The 12,622-nt window shown below is 35.2% G+C and overlaps 1 protein-coding gene across 3 annotated transcripts; it reads left to right on the top strand.

Moving 5' to 3' along the window:
- The first annotated feature begins 1,464 nt into the window (after positions 1-1,464).
- LOC120111663 (26S proteasome non-ATPase regulatory subunit 11 homolog) lies at positions 1,465-10,213 on the top strand. Of its 3 annotated transcripts, none has more exons than XM_039129398.1 (2): positions 1,465-1,567; positions 8,645-10,213. In XM_039129398.1, exon 2 carries the CDS (start codon positions 8,667-8,669, stop codon positions 9,945-9,947), a length of 1,281 nt encoding a protein of 426 aa, XP_038985326.1. In that variant the 5' UTR covers positions 1,465-1,567; positions 8,645-8,666; the 3' UTR covers positions 9,948-10,213. The 3 variants fall into 3 exon arrangements, with proteins under 3 accessions (XP_038985326.1, XP_038985327.1, XP_038985328.1); XM_039129399.1 differs by having other exon boundaries at positions 1,479-1,617; XM_039129400.1 differs by lacking the exon at positions 1,465-1,567 and adding an exon at positions 7,542-7,646.
- Positions 10,214-12,622: the final 2,409 nt, after the last annotated feature.

The raw sequence follows: 12,622 nt of genomic DNA, 5'->3' as shown, positions 1-12,622 counted from the left end.
TATACTTGGCTATAGTAACTAATAGATGCAAAAGCGTAGGTTGTATTTGTTTGTAAAATAAGTTAACCTAGAATATGTAAGTTAGTTTACTCCTAACTTGCTTTAATAAACCACTCCACCAAACATAATGAAATAATCTGTTCCATTAGGTGAAAAGGTAGCTCTACTGATTTTTTAAAATGCCCACCTTACTCCTGAAATAAGTTGGTGAAATACTTGGCAGATCAAAGTGGACTAAGCCGGGCAAAAAGCTCTTAGTTTCACCACCAAAAGCAACCCTAACCTTTTGGGTGCAGGTGATTAATTAACAATTTTTTTGCACTAATGATCACTTATTATATTAAAAATTATTATTATAAGGATAATATATAGTTGTGGAAATATGAGATCAAGTATTCTTATTATTTAACTATTGTCTTTGTCCTTGGAATTGTGCCATATATTATCCGAAGAGCTACTAATTTATATTATTATCATGCTACTAAAATAATCTTTAGGATTTCTTTAGGGGTGCATTTCGTTCGTGATTAGAATCGAAATCGAAATCGGAACTAGAATGGAAATCAGAATAATCATATTCTCCTGCACATTTCGTTCGTCACTGAAAGCAGAATGGGAATTGGAATGGAATTTGAATATTGAGAAGGACTTGGAATTAGATTAGGAGGATTGAGGTATTCCAATACCCTCTAGGATTGGAATGCGAATAGGACTTTCTCTAACTAAATAAATGGAATAGAACTCATTCATTCTCATTTTAGAGCGCAACTCCCTTAGTGAAATATGTTCTAAATGTATACTAATTTTTTCCCTCACTTTTTCTTTTTACCTCTTTTGAAAGGATTCTAAGCAAATCAAGTGCTAACAGTGACCTCGTAAGTTTGACGTTTTAATGTCTAAAATGTGTGTGCGCGTGTGTTAGTAGGGCTGAATCCGGATAAAATACTAGCATATTCATATCCCTATTTATTTTGTTTGACGAATACAAATATGAAGACAGATGTTAGTCGGATACAAAAATTTATATCTATATTTATTATAAATAGATACAGATACAAATCGGATATCAAAAATATGGATATCATATGGATATCATATGGATATAAATCAGATAATAAAATTTTATGATAATAAAATCAAAAATATTACTAAGTGGATGATAAATTAAATTAATAGTATGCTAATATCGTCATTTATTTTTCTTAAATGTCTATGATTGCTATATATAAGTAAAAAGGGTTATAAATAAAATCAAATATCCGGATACGAATCGGATAGTTTTTTTATTTTTATTTTTATAATTTTTTTAAATATAAATATAAATATGAATATTAATTAGATATTTAAATTTTTATCTATATTCGAATTGGTTTGGATACGAAAATGGATCGGGAATTCGGGATGGATCTACTCTCACCCCTACTTAGGCTAACTTCCGCTGTTTTGGGCCTGCGCCAACCATGCCTGAGACCGGTTCGGCCCAGGACACTGCTTTCCTACCTTAGAAAATTAGGGAAACCTCTAGGTTTTCGGCGATCTTAGAACTGGGTTCTCCCTTCTTTACCAGGTGAGCTCTCTCTCTCTCCCCTCCCTGCGGAACGTGGCTAGGGTTTTACGGTTCGTCTCCTCGATTTCATCTTTTAGGATAGAAATTTCGAATTTTAATTAGGGCGATCTAATTCGATTCCGCTTGCTCTTTTAGCAGTGCCCCCATTTTTGGGGGAGATTTTGTTCCGCTCTTGCCTGTTCGAGCAAGATCTGGATAAAGATAGCCCTTTTTAGGGGACCATGCGCGCCTTGGATGTCAAACTCGGAATTTTCTGCAAAAAAAGTTGGTTTTTTTGGGGGGCTTGATTCAGAGGGTTATGGGTAGTTATTAGAATTCGTTAGAGATGTTTTTAGGACCCTTTGTCAAATTCAGGTGATCGTGTTTGTTCGATGGGAGGATCGAGGTTGTGTCACGAATGATTCCAAATTTATGTATTTTATGTTGATAAAGTTATGTTTATTATAGGATATATCATTGTAATATTTGATGTTACATAAAGAGATATTAGTTGCTTTGATTTGTTAGAAAATTTCTGGGAGATCAGGTTTAAGCTCTCTTTTATTCTGGTTTTGTGTATTTGCTTTTTTCAATCCATATATCTCTTCTTCTTCATAGGAGTTTTTCTCTTGTTTTGACGCATATCAATAATAAACTCAAGCAACAATGATATCTCCTTCTGGATTACTTTGGATGAACGGAAATCGTTTAGGATTTTAATGCCACCATGATTATTTGTTTATTCTATAGTCATACTAGGTATGGAAAGCTCCTTGAACTTGCAGTAATTGGAGAAACAAACCCGTTATTTATCCTTCTCTTACTTTTGTCAATAAATACTGCAAAGTCTAGCTGTTCTTCCATTTTTTGACCTTGACCTAATGGTCGAAATCTGAAATAACATGTTTGTAGCTTAAGCTAGTGTTCCCCATGTAGCATCTTCAGTGGTTTGAGGGCCCATCAGATGGAAGGATTTTTATTATTCAGTTGTTATATTTCATCATATCACTAGATAAACTAACTTGTAAAACTATTAGATAAGGCCTTCACCCCTTGTTGAAGCTATTTGGGAATCTTATAACTAACTAGCATTTAGATCCCTCCAGGTCCTTTATAGCCTTTCAGAAGACTATTATATTTCACATGGTTAGGTGCAAAATTTTCTTAGCGACTATTGTTTGTCATCCATGACAACCGTGTGGGACGCATACCTTACATTAACAATTCTTGTTATTACTATAAAAGAAAGGATGGAGAAATAGATTTGAATATTTTGAAGTGGTCTTACAATAGGGTAGGTGAAATGGAGAACATGGCCTTGGTGGTAGATGCACGCCAGGAACTCACTGGTATAACACATTAAATGGTAGCTAGAATAGCTATGTGATAGATGCTGCAGTTTTAGGGTTTGAAGGAAGTATTAATCTAAAGATGAAAATAATGATGTTGAGATGGATCAGTGGTACAACTAGGAAGAAAGAAATTTAAACTCAAGCACTTGGAGGTAGTATGATAGGTGCACCGATAACGTACATGGTATACAGGTTGATATGGTTTGGGTATGTTAGACAGACTAAAGAACTTCTGCAAGTAGTTAAAAGGTCTTGTCTTATGGTTATTACAGAGTTGGTTCCAGAGGTAACAGGAAGCTTCCTCTATCAAGTTACTAGGTTTTTGGTAGAATTAAATAGAGAAGCTGGATCTAAATATCAGATAAGTTGTTGGCTCTTGATTTGTGGTAATGTAGTGTTTGAAAGAGAGAGGAAATTATTAGTAGCAGTAATGTCTGTGTGGTGAGATAAAATAGAGTTTGTGCATTCCTCATGCTTCTGCTTTATATGTCACCTTTTCTTAGTGGCTTTCACTCATTACAAAGCCCATGTTATTTTTAGTTGTTATTTTAGGATATGTTACTGTGCTTATTTCCATGTAAGTGAACAGCCTGAAGTGCAATTCTGCCAGAGGTGATCACTTTCAGATGTTTTTTTACATGTAACTCAGTCTAAAGTAAGGAACTTAGATTCTTAGTTCAGCAAAAACACCAAACATGACTCTGTCTTTGAGGGCTCCATAATCAAGTTCTTCTGTGTGGGTGAGTGGGGCACTTAATGCTACTTTAATGCCCACCCACTCTTTCTCCTGTTATAGTGAACTATTTAAATATTTTCTTAAGAAATAATTCTCTTTAGTAATAATCTAATAAAAAATTAATGCCAAAAACTGTACTTTCAATGCATTGCATTCCTCCAGGTAGAAGCAAAACTCAGTTTCTCTGAACTTAATATTTTATAACTCAATTTCTTAGAACTAGGTCTAGACACTTCCAACACTTTCTTGAAGATAAAGACAACTTTAGCTTGCTTTTATCTTGATCTTCATCATCTTATTTTTAATATCTATTTACTTCTTCATTCCTTTCATCTGTTCTCCCCATCTCTTGTATTCTTGGTTTGCCCCTTTACACGTTACTGGCACAAGACATGAACGCTAGGGAACCAGTTGTAGGCTCATGCTGTTTATCCTATTTGTTGTAAAATCTTGCCAAACCATCTAGGATTGCTTCTATTGAGTTGTTCTCAATTAGCCAGTTCCATACTGATGAAACATGGCTTGCTTGCTGCTGTTAGTTGATTGAACCTGCATAGTGATTGAATGGTGACATTGATGTTTGTTTCTCATGTTTGGTAGGAGATTTTTTTTCTCTATGATAGGCCAAAATGTATTACTAATCAATGCCTAGGTAAGAACCTTTAGATATCTCACTAGATCTTTTGTACTCTAGGCTATGAGCAATCTCACCGTATTAAACTTAAATTCTTGTTTGTGTTTTGGTAATAGGACCTTTATTACTGTAGTTTTTATAGTGTACATGAAGTAAAAAATGAAATCTTTCTAACATACCATCCTTACTCGGCATCTCATTGTCGTTGGTAGGTATGGACTAAGCTTGAACTTGCTAAGGCCTTATTTCATTTATTATCACAATTTTATTGGAGTAATTCATGTACCTCAAGATCTAATCTTTTAGATTGTTGCTCTACCACATCCTTCAGATCAGCATTTATTTATTTGCGAATGAGTCAAAAAAGGTTGTGGCCAATTTAGTAGGGCATAAATCCTGATCCCTATTGACTGGGCCAAGTTTAACAGAAGAATGGTTTTTCTTGGAGCCATGATCATCATTCCTGCTACGGTATAGAATAATATTATCCGTGCTCTAGATTAACTCCAATGCATGTTTGACAAAATTTAGTTAATGATTTTGAACTCATTTTCCCTCTGCCCACAATCATCACCTTGCATCATCAACAGTAACCTGTATGAACTTTTTTCTCACTCCAGATCTGCAAGCTGCCATTTCATGATCATTGACAGTGCCCCTTTATCTAACTCTCAGAATGACAAAAAAAATGGTTTGAACTGTATCTATTCTTAAACGTGCAATAAAATAATGAATATTTTTAGTGGTAAAAAGATATTATTTTGTTCTTGCCAAAAGGTGTATTCATTCATTTTCCTTGTTATTTTCAGATTATTGATTATTCACAGAAATAAGTGATGATTATTTGTATGTTAGGAATTATCTGATATCCTTCAGTACCAACAGTTTCGAATGCAAAACTTCATCATTTGGTAATAGTTATTGCACCCTGCACTTATGATATTGCACCAAATTCCAAGTAGTTTGTTAGGATTGACCAGATTTGGTACTGGAAATTATATTGCCTTCTTTTGAAGCAAAGTTGAAACCATCTTACACATTCGTTGGGTATGTGTACATGCATAACAATCAACTTTTGATGTCTTGTAGGTCTTTTTTTTCTGATTTCATCCTCTCACTAAAATATAGCAATACTAGGTGATTTAAGTTAGAAGTTAGAGGGCTGAGACCACTTGATTTTAAGATCACTAATAGCTGATCCATGTTTCCAAATGCAAAGTGACCTGAAGGATAAACTATTGATTCAGGTGGCCATAAATTAAAGGTAAGGTTGTGAGTTTTCCAAAGTTGTACGGTTTCGTGATGCCTTTGTTGAGTGAACTTGGTTTCAGAAGTTTGACAGTTGACTTGAGGATGGTGCCTCTGGTTGTCTATCTTAGTTAAGCATTATCTTGATAGAAAAATCCACCTTCCTATTGAGGTATGAGGTTTGCTGTTGCTTGGTCCAAACTCACCAAAGTTATTGGTTGTTCCCTTCTTCAATTCCATTAGTTTAATGGGTGAGGTTAAGCTTTAGTCCATTCTGCATGGTAATTGTATTGGATAATCTTATGACAAAAGCATCACCTTCTGTTTAATGGCTAGCAGGGGAAAATCTCTAGGTGTTTGTTGATGTGATCCTAGGATGAGAATCATAGTCCATGTCTGATATGAATTCATCTCTAACTAATACTAAAATGAACAGGAGAGAAATGGCAAATAAAGAAGAGACAACTAGAAATGGTTAATTTATTTTGTAGAAATTCCCTGAGCCCTTAAAATGTAAGGTTTAAGTAACCATAGCTGTATTTGGATTTAAGGAGAATATCTATGGACTGAATATATGAGCATACACAGATTACCATCAATTAAGGAAAGGCTATGAGTGTGTCTCTAGTATCTTCTTGCAATGAATTTGATCTGTCCTGGTGGAGTAGTCCTTTCCTCCCCACCCCACCTTCTTTTTGTTTGTAGTAGATCCTAAAATGATTTCTGCAATAAGCTGACACATACAGCAACTAGATAATAAGGCTTTATTATTTATTGTTCTTTTTGGATCCTGCAACAAGATTGATCAAATTTGATGTCCTAGTGACATGTAAACTAACAAAATGCTATAGTAGAATTTTCATGAAAAAAATTGAAATTGGAGTTGGAAAAATTGTTTTAGCCAGCAGATAGTATTTGAAATACATTTTCAGTGGGAATAGAAACAGGAATACAAACCATTTTATAAAGAAAAACAAACTGGGAGAATTTGAAGTTGAATTGAAACATGGTGGATTAACCATGAATGTACCTTCGCCACATTGTGTTATCATCATGTTTGGTGAAAACTTAATCAGAGATTTCCATGATATTACTAAGGTCAACAACGTTTGCTTATGTGAAGTCTTTAAGCAATAAAAACACTGCAGAAGCATTAGATTAGTGTGGCAGAAAAAAATGGAGAGGTGAAAGCATAGTGATTCTGAGAGGATAGAAAAGAATAATCAGAAGCAGCCTAGGAGTTGCTTCAATAAAAGACAAGGCAATAGAGAGAAGGAAAGCATCCAAAACTGAAATAGAAATTTAAAAGCGGTAAGGAGAGTCTGAGAAAATTTAGATGGGAGATGTAAGAGAGGGTCCAGAATAGATTTTGCATTATTTGTAGGAATTTAGAAGTTGTTTGGTTACAGTTGTGTCTAGTATGTTTTCATCTATTATCTTTCTTAGTCTTAAGCTAAATCTTGCTTTGTCCCTGTAGCATTGATTCAAAATATTTGCACTCCATAAGTCCTATGTTTGCTGATTCTATTACATAATTCTGCATAATAAATGGTTTGGTACCATTCAGTGGGTTTTTGGGTATAGATCTGCATATATGTACAGTCACTAAACTGGCTACTTTGATCATTTGGTGCTGCTAGAATTTCATAATCTGCCTTCGTTGGATGTAATAGTGAGCTTGTGTGTGTTTAATTTGTCTTTTGGCATTGTTGTCCCCACATGGTGGACAATTAGGCTGATGCATGGGTTAGAATATGTTCAAACATGTGTCATAAGACCAAGAATGTGTGTTAAAAATTAATAATGCCATATTCTTTCCTTTGTTTTTGTGTCATCCGGAATAGTTGGATTGGATGAAAGCAACTCGAGTTTATCTGGACTAGCATTTCGCAGAATTAAATGGATTCTGTTTTGGATGAAATTGACCATGTCTGACGAGAGCTAGGGTAAATTGATCATTTGAGTGGTGGTCTGGTTTATTGCGGTTCTGTTAGACAAGGCAGATGCTTACCACTGAAGCAGGCTCTTGAACAATATTTTAGATCTTTTGCTGATATAGGTTGATTGTAAAGAATTACTCTTTTCATTATTGTGTTGAAAGACACAATGACATATACAGACCTTTCCAAGGTAAGACGATTATTTTGAATGAAACTGTATCTGTGCATGTTTCTAAGGACACAATCATCATCATAAGATAGTGATTTTAAGTATCCTTGTTATGTCATGTAATTTTTTGTAAATCTAGTCTTACTTTTATGGAACTAATAATTCAACATTTAAACAAAACGATTTGAGATTTTTGCATGGCATCAAGTGCATATTTTCAGTTTCGTAGGAAAAAGATTAATATTTACATAATTGGGAGATTATATCATCAGTTCCTTCTGGTAGAAGTTAATGGTGGGGCCTAGTTGATGGTGTTGCAATATTTCCCCCCCTTTCAATAGGTGATTTCCATCACTACCAACATGATGCTTCTTCGACTTACTATTTCATAAAATTATTGACTAGAACATTATTTATCTTGGTAATATACATAAGTCATGAAACCTTTATGTTGTATGTGGTAGTTGGAAAATGGGAAGGGGATGAGCCAGAAATATTGATTCCACTCCCTTCACTCAAAATTACTGCCACCATTTGTGATTTTAGGTGGCTTGATAGTGCGCATGCATGCCCCATGTAAGTGTTGAATTAAGGGGCATTTTATTTGACTTAACAAGGCCCCTTGACATTGGACAGTATGAACAATAACAAAACCAAATTGCATGTGTTCAAGAGAGTTAAGATTTGAGCGTAAGAGCAAATTTCAATCTTTCATTTCATTTACTTGTTATCATGACTCATAAACGTTTTGCATTGTCATATTTCATTATTTTTATTAGTTCTAATGTACCTATTGCTGTTTAGGGTTCTACTGGATTACTTTTTGTTGTGTGCGTTAGCATTTTAATTCTGTGTTTTCTTACTTGGTATTTTTGAAAGCATGACCATAAGAGTATTATCTGGATTTGGGTACATATCTGAGGCATGTACTGGAAAAGATTTGGACTCCTTTCTTAAATCTCATAAATGTTTAGCCATAAAATCTTCTAGTGACAAATTTTCTTGTTTTCATCTTGTAGAATTGATTCCTCGGTAGTTGCAATGTCTTCAGCAATGCAAACATCATATCTTCCTGCTACCACTGATTCAATAGCACAGGCCCTAGAGGCAAAAGATCCTTCTGAGTCTATTTCTATTCTCTACCGTGTTCTTGAAAACCCTTCATCTTCCCCAGAAGCATTGCGTATTAAAGAGCAGGCAATTTCAAATCTCACAGAACTACTCCCACAAGAAAAGAAGGCCGAAGAGTTGAGAACTCTTCTGACCCAACTCAGACCCTTCTTCTCTTTAATTCCCAAGGCAAAAACTGCAAAAATTGTGAGAGGGATCATTGATGCAGTTGTCAAGATACCAGGAACCTCCGATCTGCAAATCTCTCTCTGCAAGGAGATGGTGGAATGGACCCGTGCAGAGAAGCGTACATTTCTCAGGCAACGAGTTGAAGCAAGGCTTGCAGCTCTCTTAATGGAAAACAAAGAATATTCCGAAGCTTTAACTCTTCTTACTGGCCTGATTAAGGAGGTTAGAAGATTGGATGATAAACTACTTCTGGTGGACATTGATCTTTTGGAGAGCAAGCTTCATTTTTCACTGAGAAATTTGCCAAAAGCCAAAGCTGCATTAACTGCTGCAAGAACAGCTGCTAATGCCATTTATGTTCCTCCGGCACAGCAGGGCACAATAGATCTTCAGAGTGGGATACTTCATGCGGAAGAGAAGGATTATAAAACTGCGTACAGTTACTTCTTTGAAGCATTTGAAGCTTTCAATGCACTCGAGGATCCTCGTGCAGTTTTTAGCCTTAAATACATGCTGCTGTGCAAGATAATGGTTAACCAGGCTGATGACGTTGCAGGCATTATCTCTTCCAAGGCTGGTTTGCATTATGTGGGTCCTGATTTGGATGCTATGAAAGCTGTTGCTGATGCACACTCTAAACGATCACTAAAACTCTTTGAAACTGCTCTCCGAGATTACAGGGCTCAGTTGGAGGAAGACCCAATTGTTCACAGACATCTATCATCTTTATATGATACCCTCTTGGAGCAGAATCTGTGCAGGTTGATCGAGCCGTACTCGAGTGTGGAGATTGAACATGTTGCAAAGATGATTGAGTTGCCCGTGGATCATGTGGAGAAGAAGCTTTCTCAGATGATACTTGACAAGAAGTTTGCAGGGACTCTTGATCAGGGTGCTGGTTGCCTGATCATCTTCGAAGATCCAAAGTCTGATGCTATTTTTCCTGCGACACTTGAAACAATTGCCAACATTGGCAAGGTCGTGGACAGCCTTTACGTGAGGTCAGCTCGGATCATGGCCTGAGCTTTGGTGTTTCCCTCTTTCTCAGACCACTTTGTCTTTCAGGCTTTCTTAGTTAACACATGAAACCCTAATGGATGATTGATATTTGGTTTCTTTTAGCTTTTCCTTGTTTGGTTTCTTAATTGCTCATTATGTTCTCTTAAAGATGGTTATCCTTTATGTTTGTTTGTGATGTGCTGTGAAATGCAAACTCTAGATATATGAACTGAGAATGACTTCTGAAATTGGTCTGCTATAGGAACCAAACTCCTATTTTCTGTGGTTTATATGGAGGTTGCTATTTGTTAGTCGCATGCTTGTCAGAGAAAAAAAAAAAAGGTGGCACTTTGTTGGCTTGTGTTGGCTCCATTTATCTGCTTATAGGGTGGTTGTACAGATGTTATGAATCAATTTCATGAGGATGCATTAGTTACCTGGTTATGGTTAATTGGTTCATTTGTTTCAGGTTCAGGTTCAGGTTCATAATTTGTAGTTTGCACTTGATGAATTGGATTCAGTTGTGCTAGATTAAGAATCTATTTTGTGAATTTGTATGATCTAAATTCAAAATTTTATTTTAACATTCAGATAAAATGACTTGGATTCGTCCATATCTAAGAGATTATAACCTAAAAAAACATTTTAGAAGTGAAATAATAGTAGCAAGGGTAAGGGGATTTAGCGCATACATCATTTTGTATGAGATAACTATGCTGTGAGGTAGACCCGGTTTGAAGTTTGAAAAGATAACCTAAAAAGTTAAGAGGTTACTTTGGAATACCCATGTCTTTTACAGGATGATTAGTTATGGCTGCAATCTTTTACAGTATGGTAACTTATGGATACCAAAAAAACAAAACAAAAAAAGAGGCATCAAATGTCAGTGTCAATTGGATGGTTTGAAGTATAGCTAGGGCTAGGTCTCAAGCCTAATCTTTATTTATTTTTAATCGGGCTTTGGGCTGAGCCTATTTAAAATGTGATCTTTTTTTGCTAAATTCCACCCTATAATCAGCTCTAGTTTGAAGTTTAAATAATTATTTATATATTCTGTACCATCAGAATTGTCCAACTCGTTCCCCTCCTCCTCCAATTTTGAGTTGGATCGGGTTCAGCTTTGATCGAAGCTTGGTGTGGTTTAAAGCATAATGAATTGTGCTGAAACTAAATAACGGTTAGGTTTTCGCTTAGGGATGCGCTACCAATACACCATATCAAAGGAGTTAGAGTTGGGAATTTAGTTTGTCAAGGAGAAGATGAAATTGATGAAATAAAATATTTTTTTCTTGCATATTGGTATTATTCTAGAGAGCAAGGGTGAAAGTGGTTTGGATAATATCCGTTTAGATCTGATTTTATATTTAAATCTATCTAGATATAGATACAAATTTGAGCATCCAATATATCCGTAAAAAAAAAGTATATGGATATGGATAGACAACTATCTGATTCGTATTCAAATATCCGACCTATTTAATTTATATAACATTATTAAGTTTTTTTTGATGATATATTATTTACTTAATTTATCTTTTATTCAGTAGTATTATTGATTTTCTCTCTCTAGCTTATATACATATTTGTATCCGTATTTTCAGCATCCGAGATATATCCATATTCATTTAAAATAAATATGGATATGAATTTTCTATATCTAATTAATATTTGTATTTACATCCATGTTCGCCTAATATAAATGAATACGGATATGAATATACTGATATTAAATCCATATTCGATCCATTTTCAGCCCTATCAGGGAGCAATAGATATAGTTTCCACGTATATTTATAAGTTTATGCTAGTGATACGATGCTGATGGACGATTAACCACAACTTGGAAGGAGCATTCCACTTCGCACTGTTAGCAATTGGGACCGCTTTCTAACAAAATACTTCTTGTCATCTTAAAGCAAAGGATGCTAAATCTTGATCACGTGACGCATAAGGAGCAAATAATCGGCAGCCTGTAGGCAGGTATTAGGTTAGGTCGACATTTACAAGGACAGGCTTACTCGTAAGAGAAAAAAAGGATTTCCAAGGAGAGGTACTCGAGTTCAAAATAGACTTAGGTTTTCAACAATAGCTTAATGTCGATACATCAACAAAACTAGACTGGTTTGACATGATTAAATAAAACATTATCTTTGTATATCTTAGCTATATAATCAAAATTTGTGACTTTGACTCTAATTCTGAAAAACAAATAGGGTTCAAAACAAATAGATAGATCTCATTAAAATTTGAAAACAAATGATCTGATATTTATACAAAACACTGCACAAATAGACAGCAGTAGCACATGAACTGAGTGCATTGCTTGACAATAAGTGAAGAAAACCGTATCTTGTATTAAAAATCTGCAGAAAATTGGGAAAATGAAGTCTTGGTTGGCTGGCCATTTCGAAACACATTCATCTGCCAATAAGAGCAAGAGAATAATATGCCAACAGAAGTTCACCATAAGCAGATAAGAATGAAATGCTACACCAAACAGAACTAAGAACTTCACAAGAAAATAGGCAGAAAAAAGTTAATGAAGACAGAACAGCTTCAGGACAAAATACTGAAGCCACTCACACTGATACCTTCTCGAAAATGAGACTGGTCCAACATGCCTCGACACAGCTGTTGAACACTGCACATAGTTACCCAAGCTCTCAGATTTGCATCCATGAAAGAAACAGTACATACAA

This window comes from Phoenix dactylifera, chromosome 8, assembly GCF_009389715.1.
Source record: "Phoenix dactylifera cultivar Barhee BC4 chromosome 8, palm_55x_up_171113_PBpolish2nd_filt_p, whole genome shotgun sequence".
In the NCBI taxonomy this organism is placed as follows: Eukaryota; Viridiplantae; Streptophyta; class Magnoliopsida; order Arecales; family Arecaceae; genus Phoenix; species Phoenix dactylifera.
This window is presented reverse-complemented; position numbering and strand designations above follow the sequence as displayed.

What these genes read in the sequence shown, in the direction of transcription:
- LOC120111663 (XM_039129398.1), top strand. Translation starts at nt 8,667, where the DNA reads ATGTCTTCAGCAATGCAAACATCATATCTTCCTGCTACCACTGATTCA.